At 63.7% G+C, this 11,731-nt stretch overlaps 2 protein-coding genes across 2 annotated transcripts; one reads left to right on the top strand and one right to left on the bottom strand.

Annotated features, from left to right (window-relative positions):
• Positions 1–32: 32 nt before the first annotated feature.
• On the bottom strand, positions 33–8,577 carry LOC148220614 (forkhead box protein P3-like). The gene is made up of 9 exons (XM_088155027.1): positions 8,493–8,577; positions 3,617–3,709; positions 3,231–3,307; positions 2,589–2,657; positions 2,360–2,492; positions 2,217–2,281; positions 1,153–1,254; positions 270–391; positions 33–146 (listed from the first exon to the last, which is right to left on the bottom strand). The coding sequence occupies exons 1-9, from the start codon at positions 8,575–8,577 to the stop codon at positions 107–109; spliced, it is 786 nt and encodes a 261-aa protein (XP_088011153.1). The 3' UTR covers positions 33–106.
• Positions 8,578–8,712: 135 nt separating this feature from the next.
• On the top strand, positions 8,713–10,456 carry LOC148220613 (uncharacterized). Its single transcript, XM_088155033.1, has 4 exons — positions 8,713–9,047; positions 9,337–9,386; positions 9,520–9,572; positions 9,705–10,456. The coding sequence occupies exons 1-4, from the start codon at positions 9,028–9,030 to the stop codon at positions 10,113–10,115; spliced, it is 534 nt and encodes a 177-aa protein (XP_088011159.1). The 5' UTR covers positions 8,713–9,027; the 3' UTR covers positions 10,116–10,456.
• The last annotated feature ends 1,275 nt before the right edge of the window (positions 10,457–11,731 follow it).

The following is an 11,731-nucleotide window of genomic DNA, read 5'->3' as shown; positions in this document are numbered from 1 at the left end:
TTTTTGTTTTTTTTTTTGGGGGGGGTGTCGTGTTTGCTCGTGGATTGGGTGGGGAGGGGTGAGGGGGGGGTTGATTTTGGGGGTCCCCCCCCCCCCCTACCCACCCTCAGCTTCGGGGGGTTATAAAATACTTGAGGTCACAATCCCTGTGGAGGTTAGAGAGGATTAGCCCGGAGTTATCGGCAAAAGGATGGGGTGGGGTTTTTGGGGTTTTTTTTTTTTTTTTGGGGGGGGTGTTTGGGGATATTTTGGGGTGTCCCGGCTGGTACCTGGGGTAACGCTGGCCACGTTTACGCCGGAATTCGGCCTCGTCCACGGTCCAGACGGCGCCACGGGCGGCCTCCACCCGCACAAAACATTTGTGCAGGCTCAGGTTGTGACGAACGGCGTTCTGGGGGGGTGGGGAGTGGGGGGGGACACCCCCAAAATCGGGATTTGGAAGGGCTGCATGACACCCCCCACACATCCCCGAAGGGATTTCGGGGGGGTTTAAGGTTTTTAGGGGGGGTCTCTGAGTTGTTGTGGGTGGGTTGGAGAGGTGCTGGGTGATTTTTGGGGGGGGGTTTGGGGGGTCCCATGTGTGGGGTGGGATTATTTTGGGGTGCTGGAGGGGGTTGGGGTGTCCCAGGAGTTCATGTTTGGGGGGTCCTGGGGGGGATCCCCGGGTAGATTTTGGGGTGTGGGGGATGCCAGGGATGTTTGGGGGTTCTGGGGACAGTTGGGGGTCCCTGGGGGGTGTTTTGGGGTCCCGGGGGGTGTTCCAGGATCCTGGGGGATTCCTGGGATGTATTTGGGGTCCTGAGAGTTGTCTGGGGGTCCCAGGGTGTGTTTGGGGGTCCTGGGGGTTGTTTGGGGGTCCCAGGGTGTTCCTGGGATGTATTTTGGGGTCCTGGGGTGTGTTTGGGGGTCCCGGGGTGGTTGTTTGGGGGTCCCGGGGGGTCCCAGGCTGTGTTTGAGGGTCCCAGGCTGTGTTTGGGGGTCCCAGGGGGGTCCCAGGCTGTGTTTGGGGGTCCCAGGCTGTGTTTGGGGGTCCCAGGGGGGTCCCAGGCTGTGTTTGGGGGTCCCAGGCTGTGTTTGGGGGTCCCGGGGTGGTTGTTTGGGGGTCCCAGGGGGGTCCCAGGCTGTGTTTGGGGGTCCCAGGGGGGTCCCCACCTTCCAGGTGCGGGTGTTGTGCCGGAAGAAGCCGAACCTGCGGCTGAACCAATGGTAAATCTCCGCCAGGGGGCGCTGCCGCTGCGGGGACTCCAGGATGGCCTGGGGGGGGGCGGGGGGACATTGGGGACATTGGGGGACATTGGGGACATTGGGGACGTTAGGGGACATTGAGGGGACATTGAGAGGACATTGGGGACACTGGGGACATTGGGGGACATTGGGGACATTGGGGGACATTGAGGGGGCATTGGGGACATTGAGGGGGCATTGGGGACATTGAGAGGGCATTGGGGACATTGGGGACATTGGGGGGACATTGGGGACGTTAGGGGACATTGAGGGGGCATTGGGGACATTGGGGGGACATTGGGGGACACTGGGGGACATTGGGGACGTTAGGGGACATTGGGGACATTGAGGGGACATTGGGGGGACATTGGGGGACATTGGGGGACATTGGGGACATTGAGAGGGCATTGGGGACATTGAGAGGGCATTGGGGACATTGGGGACATTGAGGGGGCATTGGGGACATTGAGAGGGCATTGGGGACATTGGGGACATTGAGGGGGCATTGGGGACATTGGGGACATTGAGAGGGCATTGGGGACATTGGGGACACTGGGGACATTGGGGGCGCATTGGGGGACATTGGGGACACTGGGGACATTGGGGGCGCATGGGGGGACATTGAGGGGACATTGAGGGGGCATGGGGGACATTGGGGGGACATTGAGGGGACATTGGGGACATTGGGGACACTGGGGACATTGAGGGGGGCAGGAGAGCGCTGGGGACAAACTTTTGAGGGGCTTTGGGGACCCTTTGCGGGGGGGGCTCTGGGGAGCATCCAGGGGACAAGGACATGGGGTCAGTGGCGAGGGGGGGGACACGGCAGCTTTGGGGACCTTTGGGGACAATTTGGGGAGGGGGGGACGGGACACGGAGGGGCTCCAGGATAGGGGGAGGGGGTGACAATTCCCGTGCTGTGGGGGGGGGGGATTTGGGGACACACGGGGGGGGATGTGGGGAGCCCAGGGGGGGTTTCGGGGGGCACTCACCCAGCGGATGAGGGTGGCGTAGGTGTAGGGGGGTCTCGCGGTGCTGAGCCGGTAATATTCCAGTTCTGGGGGGAGGGGGGGTCAGCCGGACCCACACCCCCCTCCCCCGTTATTTAGGGGACACCCCCAAACCCAAAACTCACCTGGGTAGAGCCCCCCACGTTCCCAGGGGTGCCCCGGGGGGGGCAGCATCATCTCGGGGTCCCCCTCTGCCTCGGGGGTGGCTGCAGGACCCCAAATTTGGGCGAGCCCAGCCTGGCCCTTGCCGGGGGGACCCTGGAGGGGGGGGGGGGGGTGGGGGGGGCACAGAGGTGAGGGGGGGGCGACCCCAACCCCTCAGCCCTGTTTTGGGGTGCGTTTTTCTCCCCTTACCGTGCTGGGGGGGCCCCTCCGGAGGAGCTGAGCCTGCAACAGCCCCAGGCGGTGCCGCTCGCGGGCCAGCTGCGGGGGGAGAGGGGGGGGACAATTTTGGGGGGTCACACAGGGGGTTTGGGGGTGGTGGGGAGGGGCACGAGGTTTGGGGAGACATGGGGGTGATGAGTTGGGGGGACGCGGGTTTGGGGGGGTACGGGGGGGACGTGGTTTGGGGGGTCGGAAATCTGGGAGGGGGGACAGGAGCAGGAGAGGTTTGGGGGAGGGGGGTCCCAGATCTCGGGGGGACACAGGTTTGGGGGGGGGGTATCCAAAATTTGGGGGGGTCAGGAGTGGCACAGGTTTAGGGGGGGGGGGTCCCAGATCTCGGGGGGACACAGGTTTGGGGGGGGGGGTCCCAGATCTCGGGGGGAGACAGGTTTGGGGGGGGGGTATCCAAAATTTGGGGGGGTCAGGAGTGGCACAGGTTTAGGGGGGGGGGGGTCCCAGATCTCGGGGGGACACAGGTTTGTGGGGGGGGGGGTATCCAAAATCTGGAGTGGCACAGATTTAGGGGAGGAGATTTTTTTTTTTTTTTGGGGGGGGGGGTGTCAGGGTCGGACTGGGGGGGGGGTTCAGGGGGGATTTTGGGGGTCTCCTCACCTGCTGCTCCAGCTCCTGGATCCTCTCCAGCTGCCGCAGGCACTGAGCCACCTCCCCCGGCTCACGGCGGGGGGGGCCTGGGGGCGATTTTTTTTTGGGGGGGGGTGTGAGGATTGAGGATGGGGGTCTGGGATCCCCCCCAAATCCCCCCCCCCTCACCCCACACTCACCTGGGGGGCTGCGCAGCGCCGGGGGGCGGTGGGGGGGGGGTCGCTGCCGGCTGGGGAAGGGGAGGGGTCTCTATCGCGGCCGGGGGGGTCTTTGGGACCCCATTCAAAACCGGGGAGACCTGAAGGAGTTTTTTTGGGGGGCGGGGGGTCTCAAAAGGGAGGACACCCCCCCCCCCCCGAAAAGGGCAAGGGCGGGTTTGAGGGTGGGGGTCTCACCGTGCGCCGGGGGCAGCCGAGTTCGCATCACCAACACCCCGGGGTGCTGCACGTGCAGCACGGGGGGGGCACGACCCCCCCTCGGGGGGGCACCTGTTGGGGGGGGGGGGGACGACAGGTGAACCCCTCCATCCTGACACTCACACAGCCCCCCCTCCCCAAAATTTTGTTGTCGGGGGGGTTCTGTCCCCACCTGGGTGCGCCGAGGGACCCCCCCGTCCGCGCGGGGTCAGCACCGTGGGTCGGTCCTGGGGGGTTCGGGGGGGGCGGCGCTGCCTGGGTGGGGGGGAGAGGGGGGGTGGGGGGGGGGGGTCAGAGGGGGTGAGACCCCTCCCCCCCTCCCCCTCCCCTCCCCCCCCTCCTCGATTGTCCCCCTCCCCTCACGTGTGACAGGCCTGGACACGTGTCCCCCCTCCCCCCCCCTTTGCGTCACCGCCGGTCCCGGAACACGCGTGGGGGGAGGGGGGAGGGGGGGGGGGGGACACAGCGGCCCCCCCCCCCCCCCGTCCTGGCCCTCCCCAGTATCCCCCAGTGCTCCCAGTATGGGCTGAGCCCAGTGCCATCCTTCACTGGCACGTCCCATCCACCATCGCCCTGTTGAGCTCCCAGTTCATCCCAGTCCCTCGTATCGCCATCCCAGTAAGCACCGAGCCATTTCCAGTTTGCCCCAGTCCTTTCCAGTATCCCCAGTGAGCCGCAGGTCCTCCCAGTCCTTCCCAGTATCTCCCCAGTCCATCCCAGTGTATTCCCAGCCCATCCCAATCCATCCCTGTTACCTTCCCAGTCCTTCCCAGTTTCCCCCAGTACTTTCCGGCCCCGGTCCTCCCAGTCCATCCCAGTCCCACCCAGTGCCTCGCACTGCTCCCAGTCTCCCTCCCAGTTCGCTCCAGTCACTCCAGAGCCCTCCCAGTCGCACCCAGTATCAATCCTGTGCCCCCCAGTGTGCTCCCAGTTCCACCCAGTATCAATCCTGTGCCCCCCAGTGTGCTCCCAGTGCATCCCAGTCCCCCCCAGTGTGCTCCCAGTGCCCTCCCAGTCCCACCCAGTATCGATCCTGTGCCACCCATCATCAAGCCAGTGCCTCCAGTGTCCCCCAGTCCCACCCAGTATCAATCCTGTGCCCCTGGTCCCACCCAGCATCACGCCAGTGCCCTCCAGTGTGCTCCCAGTGCCACCCAGTATCGATCCTGTGCCTTCCAGTGTTCCCAGTGCCTCCCAGCATCGATCCTGTGCCTTCCAGTGTGTTCCCGGTGCCTCCCAGTCCCTCCCAGTGTGCTCCCAGTCCCCCCCAGTGTGCTTCCAGTGCCCCCCAGTCCTACCCAGTATCGATCCTGTGCCCCCCAGTGTGCTCCCAGTCCCTCCCAGTGCCCCCCAGTCCCACCCAGCATCACTCCAGTGCCCCCCAGTGTGCTCCCAGTGCCCCCCAGTCCCACCCAGTATCGATCCTGTGCCTCCCAGTCCCACCCAGTATCGATCCTGTGCCCCCCAGTGTGCTCCCAGTGCCTCCCAGTGGTTCCCAGTGCCTCCCAGTCCCACCCAGCATCGATCCTGTGCCCCCCAGTCCCACCCAGTATCGATCCTGTGCCTCCCAGTGTGCTCCCAGTGGCTCCCAGTGCCCCCCAGTCCCACCCAGCATCGATCCTGTGCCTCCCAGTGTGCTCCCAGTGCCTCCCAGTCCCACCCAGTATCGATCCTGTGCCCCCCAGTCCCACCCAGCATCGATCCTGTGCCTCCCAGTGTGCTCTCAGTGGCTCCCAGTCCCTCCCAGTATCAATCCTGTGTCCCCCCCAGTCCCACCCAGCATCGATCCTGTGCCTCCCAGTGGCTCCCAGTGCCTCCCAGTCCCCCCCAGTGTGCTCCCAGTGCCTCCCAGTGGCTCCCAGTGCCTCCCAGTCCCACCCAGTGTGCTCCCAGTGCCTCCCAGTGGTTCCCAGTGCCTCCCAGTCCCACCCAGCATCGATCCTGTGCCCCCCAGTCCCACCCAGTATCGATCCTGTGCCTCCCAGTGTGCTCCCAGTGCCTCCCAGTGCCCCCCAGCATCGATCCTGTGCCTCCCAGTGCCCCCCAGTCCCACCCAGTATCGATCCTGTGCCCTCCAGTGAGCTCCCAGCGCCTCCCAGTCCCTCCCAGTGGCTCCCAGTGCCCCCAGCTCACGGGTCCCGGGCGCCCGCCATGGCTCTGGGCAACACCGGGCGCTTCCACCTCCGATTTATAGACGGGAAACCACAGCCCTGAGTCACGGCGGGGGCGGGGGGCCGGGATGGGCCCCCCCCAGACCCAAACAGGTGCCCTAAAACAGACACCTCAAAATGCAGAGAAATGCCCCAAAACGGCAGAGAAATGCCCTGAAATGTGTGGGGTGAAGCGGCTCAAAATTGAAAGAAACGGCCCCAAAAAAAAAAAAAAAAAAATTTAAAAATTGGGAGGGTAGAGAAACCCCTGAGCCAGCATGGTAAGATACCCCAAAAAGCAGGGAAATGTCCCAAAAAGACCTGAGAGAAACAACCCAAAATGGCCTGAAATATTTGGGAAATGCCCCAAAACAAATGGGCAGAGACAGCCCGAAAAAAACCAGGGAGAAACTCCTCGAAACGGGCAGAAATGCCCCAAAATGTAACGCCCCGAATTGGCTGGGCAGAAACACCCCAAAAGGCAGAGAAATGACCCCAAATGATGAGGCTCGGACACCCCAAACCAGTCAGGCTGAGACACCCCAAAAATCCCCAAAAAAATGCCGCAAAACAAGAGAGCAGAAACGCCCCAAAAGCCCGGACAGAAACACCCCAAAATGAGGAGGAAAGACCCCAAATAATGGCAAAGACACCCAAAAATGGCCAGAAACACCCCAAAATGAGGAGGAAAGCCCCAAAATAATGGCACAGACACCCAAAAATGGCCAAAGACACCCCAAAACGAGGAGGAAAGCCCCAAAATAATGGCACAGACACCCAAAAATGGCCAGAGACACCCCAAAACGAGGCACAAAATGCCCAAAAAAATGGCCAAGGACACCCTAAAATGAGGCAGAATGTCCCAAAAAACAGCGAGGCAGAAACACCTTAAAAATGGTCGTAAAGATTTAACTCAAAATGGGGAGAGACTTCCCAAAACATCTGGGCAGAGAGAGCCCGGATTTATCAGCCAGAGAAACCCTAAAACGTCTGAACAGAATCCTCAAAATGAGGAGAAACAGCTCAAAAACATCCTAAAAAAAAATTAGAAATCCACCCGAAAATGGTCAGGTAGAAACGCCCCGAACGGACCAGGCTGAGATGCGCCAAAATAATCCCTCAAAATGGCAGGAGACGCCCCAAAAATTTAATAAAACACCCTAAAAATTGCTGGGCAGAGATATCCCTAAACCAGACAGACAGAAATTTCCCCCAAAAAAAACCCGAATCTTTTGGGGGTCTCACAAATTGCGGGTGTCTGTCCCTCCCCCCCCCCCCCCGTGTCCCATCCCCCACAAACCCGGCCAAAAAACTCCCAAAATGCCCCAAAATGACGCTGTCGGAAAAAAAAAAAATCAACTTTAACACCTCCTCCAAAAAGCCGAAAAATGGCCCCAAATCCATAAAATCTGCTCGGAAAGGGGGGAAAAAAAAACCAAAACCACAAAGATTCCTCCCCGACACCCCCCAAATTTTGGGGGCTTTTTCCACCTGCAGGCCCCGACTTTTGCCCTTTTCTTTTCTATGCAAACCGCCCCCCAAATCCACTCGGTTAAAAATCAGTTTTCGAAGCATTCCGGCCTTGAATTCTCTGGGTTTTTACCCCAAAACAGTTCTGGGTGTAGCACCCAGGACCCCCTCCCCATTTTCGGGGTGGGGTTGGGAGTTTTTCCACCCCTGGGATTTCCCCAGCTCGAAAAGACGCGAAACTGAGCCCGAGCGGGCAGGAAATAAAGAGGGAGGGGGGTGCGGTGGATTTTTTTTTTTGGGGTGGGGGGGTGGTGGAGCAGAGTTGATGCCTGGTTTTCCCCCCACCCAAAAATCGGGACCCCCCCCCCTGTGCCCACCTGGGTGGTCCCAGGTGTCAAAACCCTCGCTCGCTGCCCACCCCCCCCACCCAAAATCTGCTCACCTGCCGCACCCCGAGCGCTGCCCCGCCCTGGCACCCCGCTTTTTATGGGTGATGTCAGAGAACACTCCCACACCTGGAGGGGTCCTGGGGTCCTCTGCCCCCCCCCCCCCCCCCCGCCCCCCCTTTCTGCCTCCCCTCCCATGGGGGGGGGGGGGGCATCAGCACCGCCCAAAATTTTCATTTGTGGCGAGGCGCCTTTTTTTTTTTTTTTTTTTTTTTTTTTGGGGGGGGGGGTGTCATGAAGGGAACCCCAGTACCGCTCCCAGGGGTGCAGGGTGGGGACCTTTTAATACCCCCCTCAAAGCCCCCTGTGAGCCCCTCCCAAATTCTCAGGACCCCTCAAAAACCCCTTGGGAGAGTGATCCGGGTGTTTAGGGTGGTCCCCCCAGAGACCCCCCCCCCCACCAAGGGCAGCGGATATGGGGGGGACCCCTCTTTGCTCCCCCAGACCCTGGGGAACCATGAGAACCGGGGGGACCCTCAAGACGCCCCCCCCAGTTTCCAGGACTCCCCCAGACTCAGGGGACCCCGTTTAACTCCCAGCGCTCCCCAAACACCTGCAGACACTGGGGGGGGGTGTGGGGGGACACACTTTGCCCCCCCAGGAATGACCCTTTAACCCCTCCCCATGTGACCCCGACCCCTCCGGGGGTCCCCCCGATCTCTAAGAGCCCCCCCAAACACCCCTCAGTGAGCCCAGAAGCGGAGAGGAGGAGGAGGAGGAGGAGGGGGGGGTCTCTTTCCCAGCCCCCTCCCATCGGGACCCTCAGCTCGCCCCCCCCCCCCAACCTGCCTGAGCCCGCCCCTCCCTCAGGCCCCGCCCCCTCGGGGCTGGCCCCGCCCCCGCGCTGCGGCTCCTGGCCCCGCCCCTCCGCCATGGCCCGGGCTCCCGCCTCCGCCCCGGCGCCCCCCCCGTGGCCGGACTCCCGGCGTGCCCCGCGCGGGGGGGGCCCCTCCCAGCCCCCCCCGCGCTCCCGGACCCCCCCCCAAACCCCTGAGACCCCCCCCCCCGACCCCCCATGACCCTTCGGTCGCTGGGACCCCTCTCCCGCCCGCCTCGACCCCGTCCCCCCCTTTCCCGGAGATCCCCGAGCCCCCACCGGGGGTCCCCGAAGCCTCCGCTGCCCCCCCTGGGGACCCCGAGAGCCCCGCGCCCCCCGGTGTGGGTGGGGGGTCCCGGCGGGTCCTTTTCGCCGATGCTCTGGGGCTGCCCCTGACCCGATTGCGGCAATACCGGCCCTGGGACCCTCGGGGGCGGGGGGGGGCCGCCGGGGGGGGGCGGGGGGCAGGGGGGCGCGGTGGGGGAGCCGCCCCCCCCCGGGATCTGGATGAGGCCTGGGAAGGGCAGGTAAGAGATGGGGGGGGGGGGGGGGGGGATGGGGGGAGAATCTGCATGGGGGTCAACCCCCCCACCCCCCCCCCACCCGCATGTGCCCCCCGAAATTGAGGGGGGGGGGGATGTGACGCGTGCCTGGGTTCCCCCCGGACCCCCCGGGCCCCGGATGTGGGTCACATTCTAGGGGGGGGGGGGGGTGTGTAGATGCTGCTCCCCCAGCCCTAATTTGGGGCGGTGGGGTGGGGGGGAATGGGTCCTCTCTGGTGACCCCCCCCACACTCGTGTGTCCCCCCCCCAAAAGGCCACAGGAGGCAGAGGACGTGCAGCCCCCACCCCCCGATCACAGCACAGGTAAGTATCGCTGCCCCAGGAAATTTGGGGGTGCACCCCATTTACTGGGGCACCCACCAGTTTTGGGGATCCCTCTCAATTCTGAGGATCTCCCAGATTTTGGGGGTCCCTCTCTCCCCTTTTTCTCCCACAGAGCCTGACCCTGCCCCAACGCCCCCCCCGGATGCGGAGCAGCCCCCAGCACAGGTGAGACAAAACCTTCTCCTCCTCCCAAAACTGGGGTGCCCCCCTCCCTCAAGGAAGGGGGGGGGGTACCCCAAACCGTGCCTCCCCGAGGATGGGGGTACCCCAAACCGTGCCCCCCACCACCCCACCCAGGGCGCCGAGGACGAGGCGGTGGCGCGGGAGCTGGAGCAGCTTTACCTGTCCCACCTGCGCCGCCTGCGGGGGGACCCCGGCGACAGCGACCCCCCCCCGAGAAACGGGGGTCCCCCCTTCCCCGAACGAGCCCCCAACACCTCGCTGGCCAACGAGATGGCCCTGCGCTACGAGGGTGGGGGGCGCTGCAGCCCCCCGGTGCTGCTGGGGAGGGGGGGGCCGGTGGAGGGGGCTCTGGTGGTGCCAGCGCGGCCCCCCCGGGGGAGGGGGACGAGTTTGGGGGGAGCCCTGAGGGGGTGCGGGGTGGTTTTGGCTTTGGCCGTGCTGGTACCGGTGGCCTGGGGGGACGGGGGGGGTCCCACGGCCGCGCTGGCCCTGGGGCTTTACCTGGCGCTGGCCTGGCTCACGTGAAGTGGGTGGGGGGGGGGGGGGGGGGAGACACGATTGTTGTCACCACCCAAAATCGTCACCTCCCAAATTGTCACAGCACCCCCCCCCCCCTCCATTTCACCTCTGGAAAGAAGAGTTGGACACCCCTAAATCACTCGGGGGGATGGGGAAGCTGAAGCAGGCGTGGGGAGATGGAAAGACACCCCCCCCCCCCCCACTCCCGCCCCAAATTGCCCCCCATCCTCCTCTCGGGGTGGGGGGCGCTGTCACTCTGTGGGACCCCCCCCAACACCCTCGGCTCGTGTGCACCCCACCCGGATTTTGGGGCGCCCCTGTGTACATACAGCCATGGAACGACGGTGTCCCCGAGTTCTTGTCATGGAGGGGTGGGGGGGGGGAGGTGGGGAGCGCTTTGGGGTGGAATTTTGGGGTGGGGGGGGTTAGGACATGGTTGTTTGTCTCTGTTTAGGGGGGTGGGGGCTGAGTCCCGTCCCCCGTCCCCCCCCCCCCACCGCCACCCCCCTTGCCGTCGCTGTCGCAGCCATTTCCTGCCCCCGGGGAAGGTCCCAGCAAAGGTCACGGGGCCCGTGGATGACAAACAGCCCCCCCAGGCTCACCTTCAGGTGACATGGCAGGGGCGCCTTGTCGTGACAGAAGGGACTGAGACTCGCGGGGAGCAGCCGAGGGGGGTCCCGAATGTCCTGGGAGCAGCTGGAGTAGGGGGTCCTGAGCCCCCTTGAAGAACTGGGGGGGTCCTGAGTATCCAAGGACCATTTGGGGTGGGGGTCCTGAGCCCCCTTGAAGAACTGGGGGGGTCCCGAATGTCCTGGGAGCAGCTGGAGTAGGGGGTCCTGAGCCCCCTTGCAAGAGCTGGGGGGATTCTGAGTATCCAAGGACCATCTGGGGTAGGGGTCCTGAGCCCCCTTTGGAGGGGACCTGAGTATTCAGGGAGCAGTTGGGCTGGGGGTCTTGAGCCCCCTTGAAGAACTGGGGGGTCCTGAGTATCCAAGGAGAAGTTAGGGTGGGGGTCTTGAGCCCCCTGGAAGAACTGGGGAGGTCCTGAGTATCCATGGAGCAGGTGGGATGGAGGGTCCTGAGACCCCTTGAAGAACTGGGGGGGGTCCTAAATGTCCTGGGAGCAGCTGGAGTAGGGGGTCCTGAGCCCCCTTGAAGAACTGGGGGGATTCTGAATATCCAAGGAGAAGTTAGGGTGGGGGTCTTAAGCCCCCTTGAAGAACTGGGGGGATTCTGAGTATCCAAGGACCATTTGGGGTGGGGGTCCTGAGCCCCCTTGAAGAACTGGGGGGGTCCTGAATATCCAAGGAGAAGTTAGGGTGGGGGTCTTAAGCCCCCTTGAAGAACTGGGAGGATTCTGAGTATCCAAGGACCATTTGGGGTGGGGGTCTTGAGCCCCCTTGGAGAACTGGGGGGGGTCCTGAATGTCCTGAGCCCTCTTGAAGAACTGAGGGGGTCCTGAGTATCCAAGGAGAAGTTAGGGGGGGGGTCTTAAACCTCCTGGAAAAACTGGGAGGATTCTGAGTATCCAAGGACCATTTGGGGTGGGGGTCCTGAGTATTCAGGGAGCAGTTGGGCTGGGGGTCTTGAGCCCCCTTGAAGAACTGGGGGGGGTTCTAAAT

This window comes from Sturnus vulgaris, chromosome 34 (assembly GCF_052056855.1).
Source record: "Sturnus vulgaris isolate bStuVul1 chromosome 34, bStuVul1.hap1, whole genome shotgun sequence".
Lineage (NCBI taxonomy): Eukaryota > Metazoa > Chordata > Aves > Passeriformes > Sturnidae > Sturnus > Sturnus vulgaris.
This window is presented reverse-complemented; position numbering and strand designations above follow the sequence as displayed.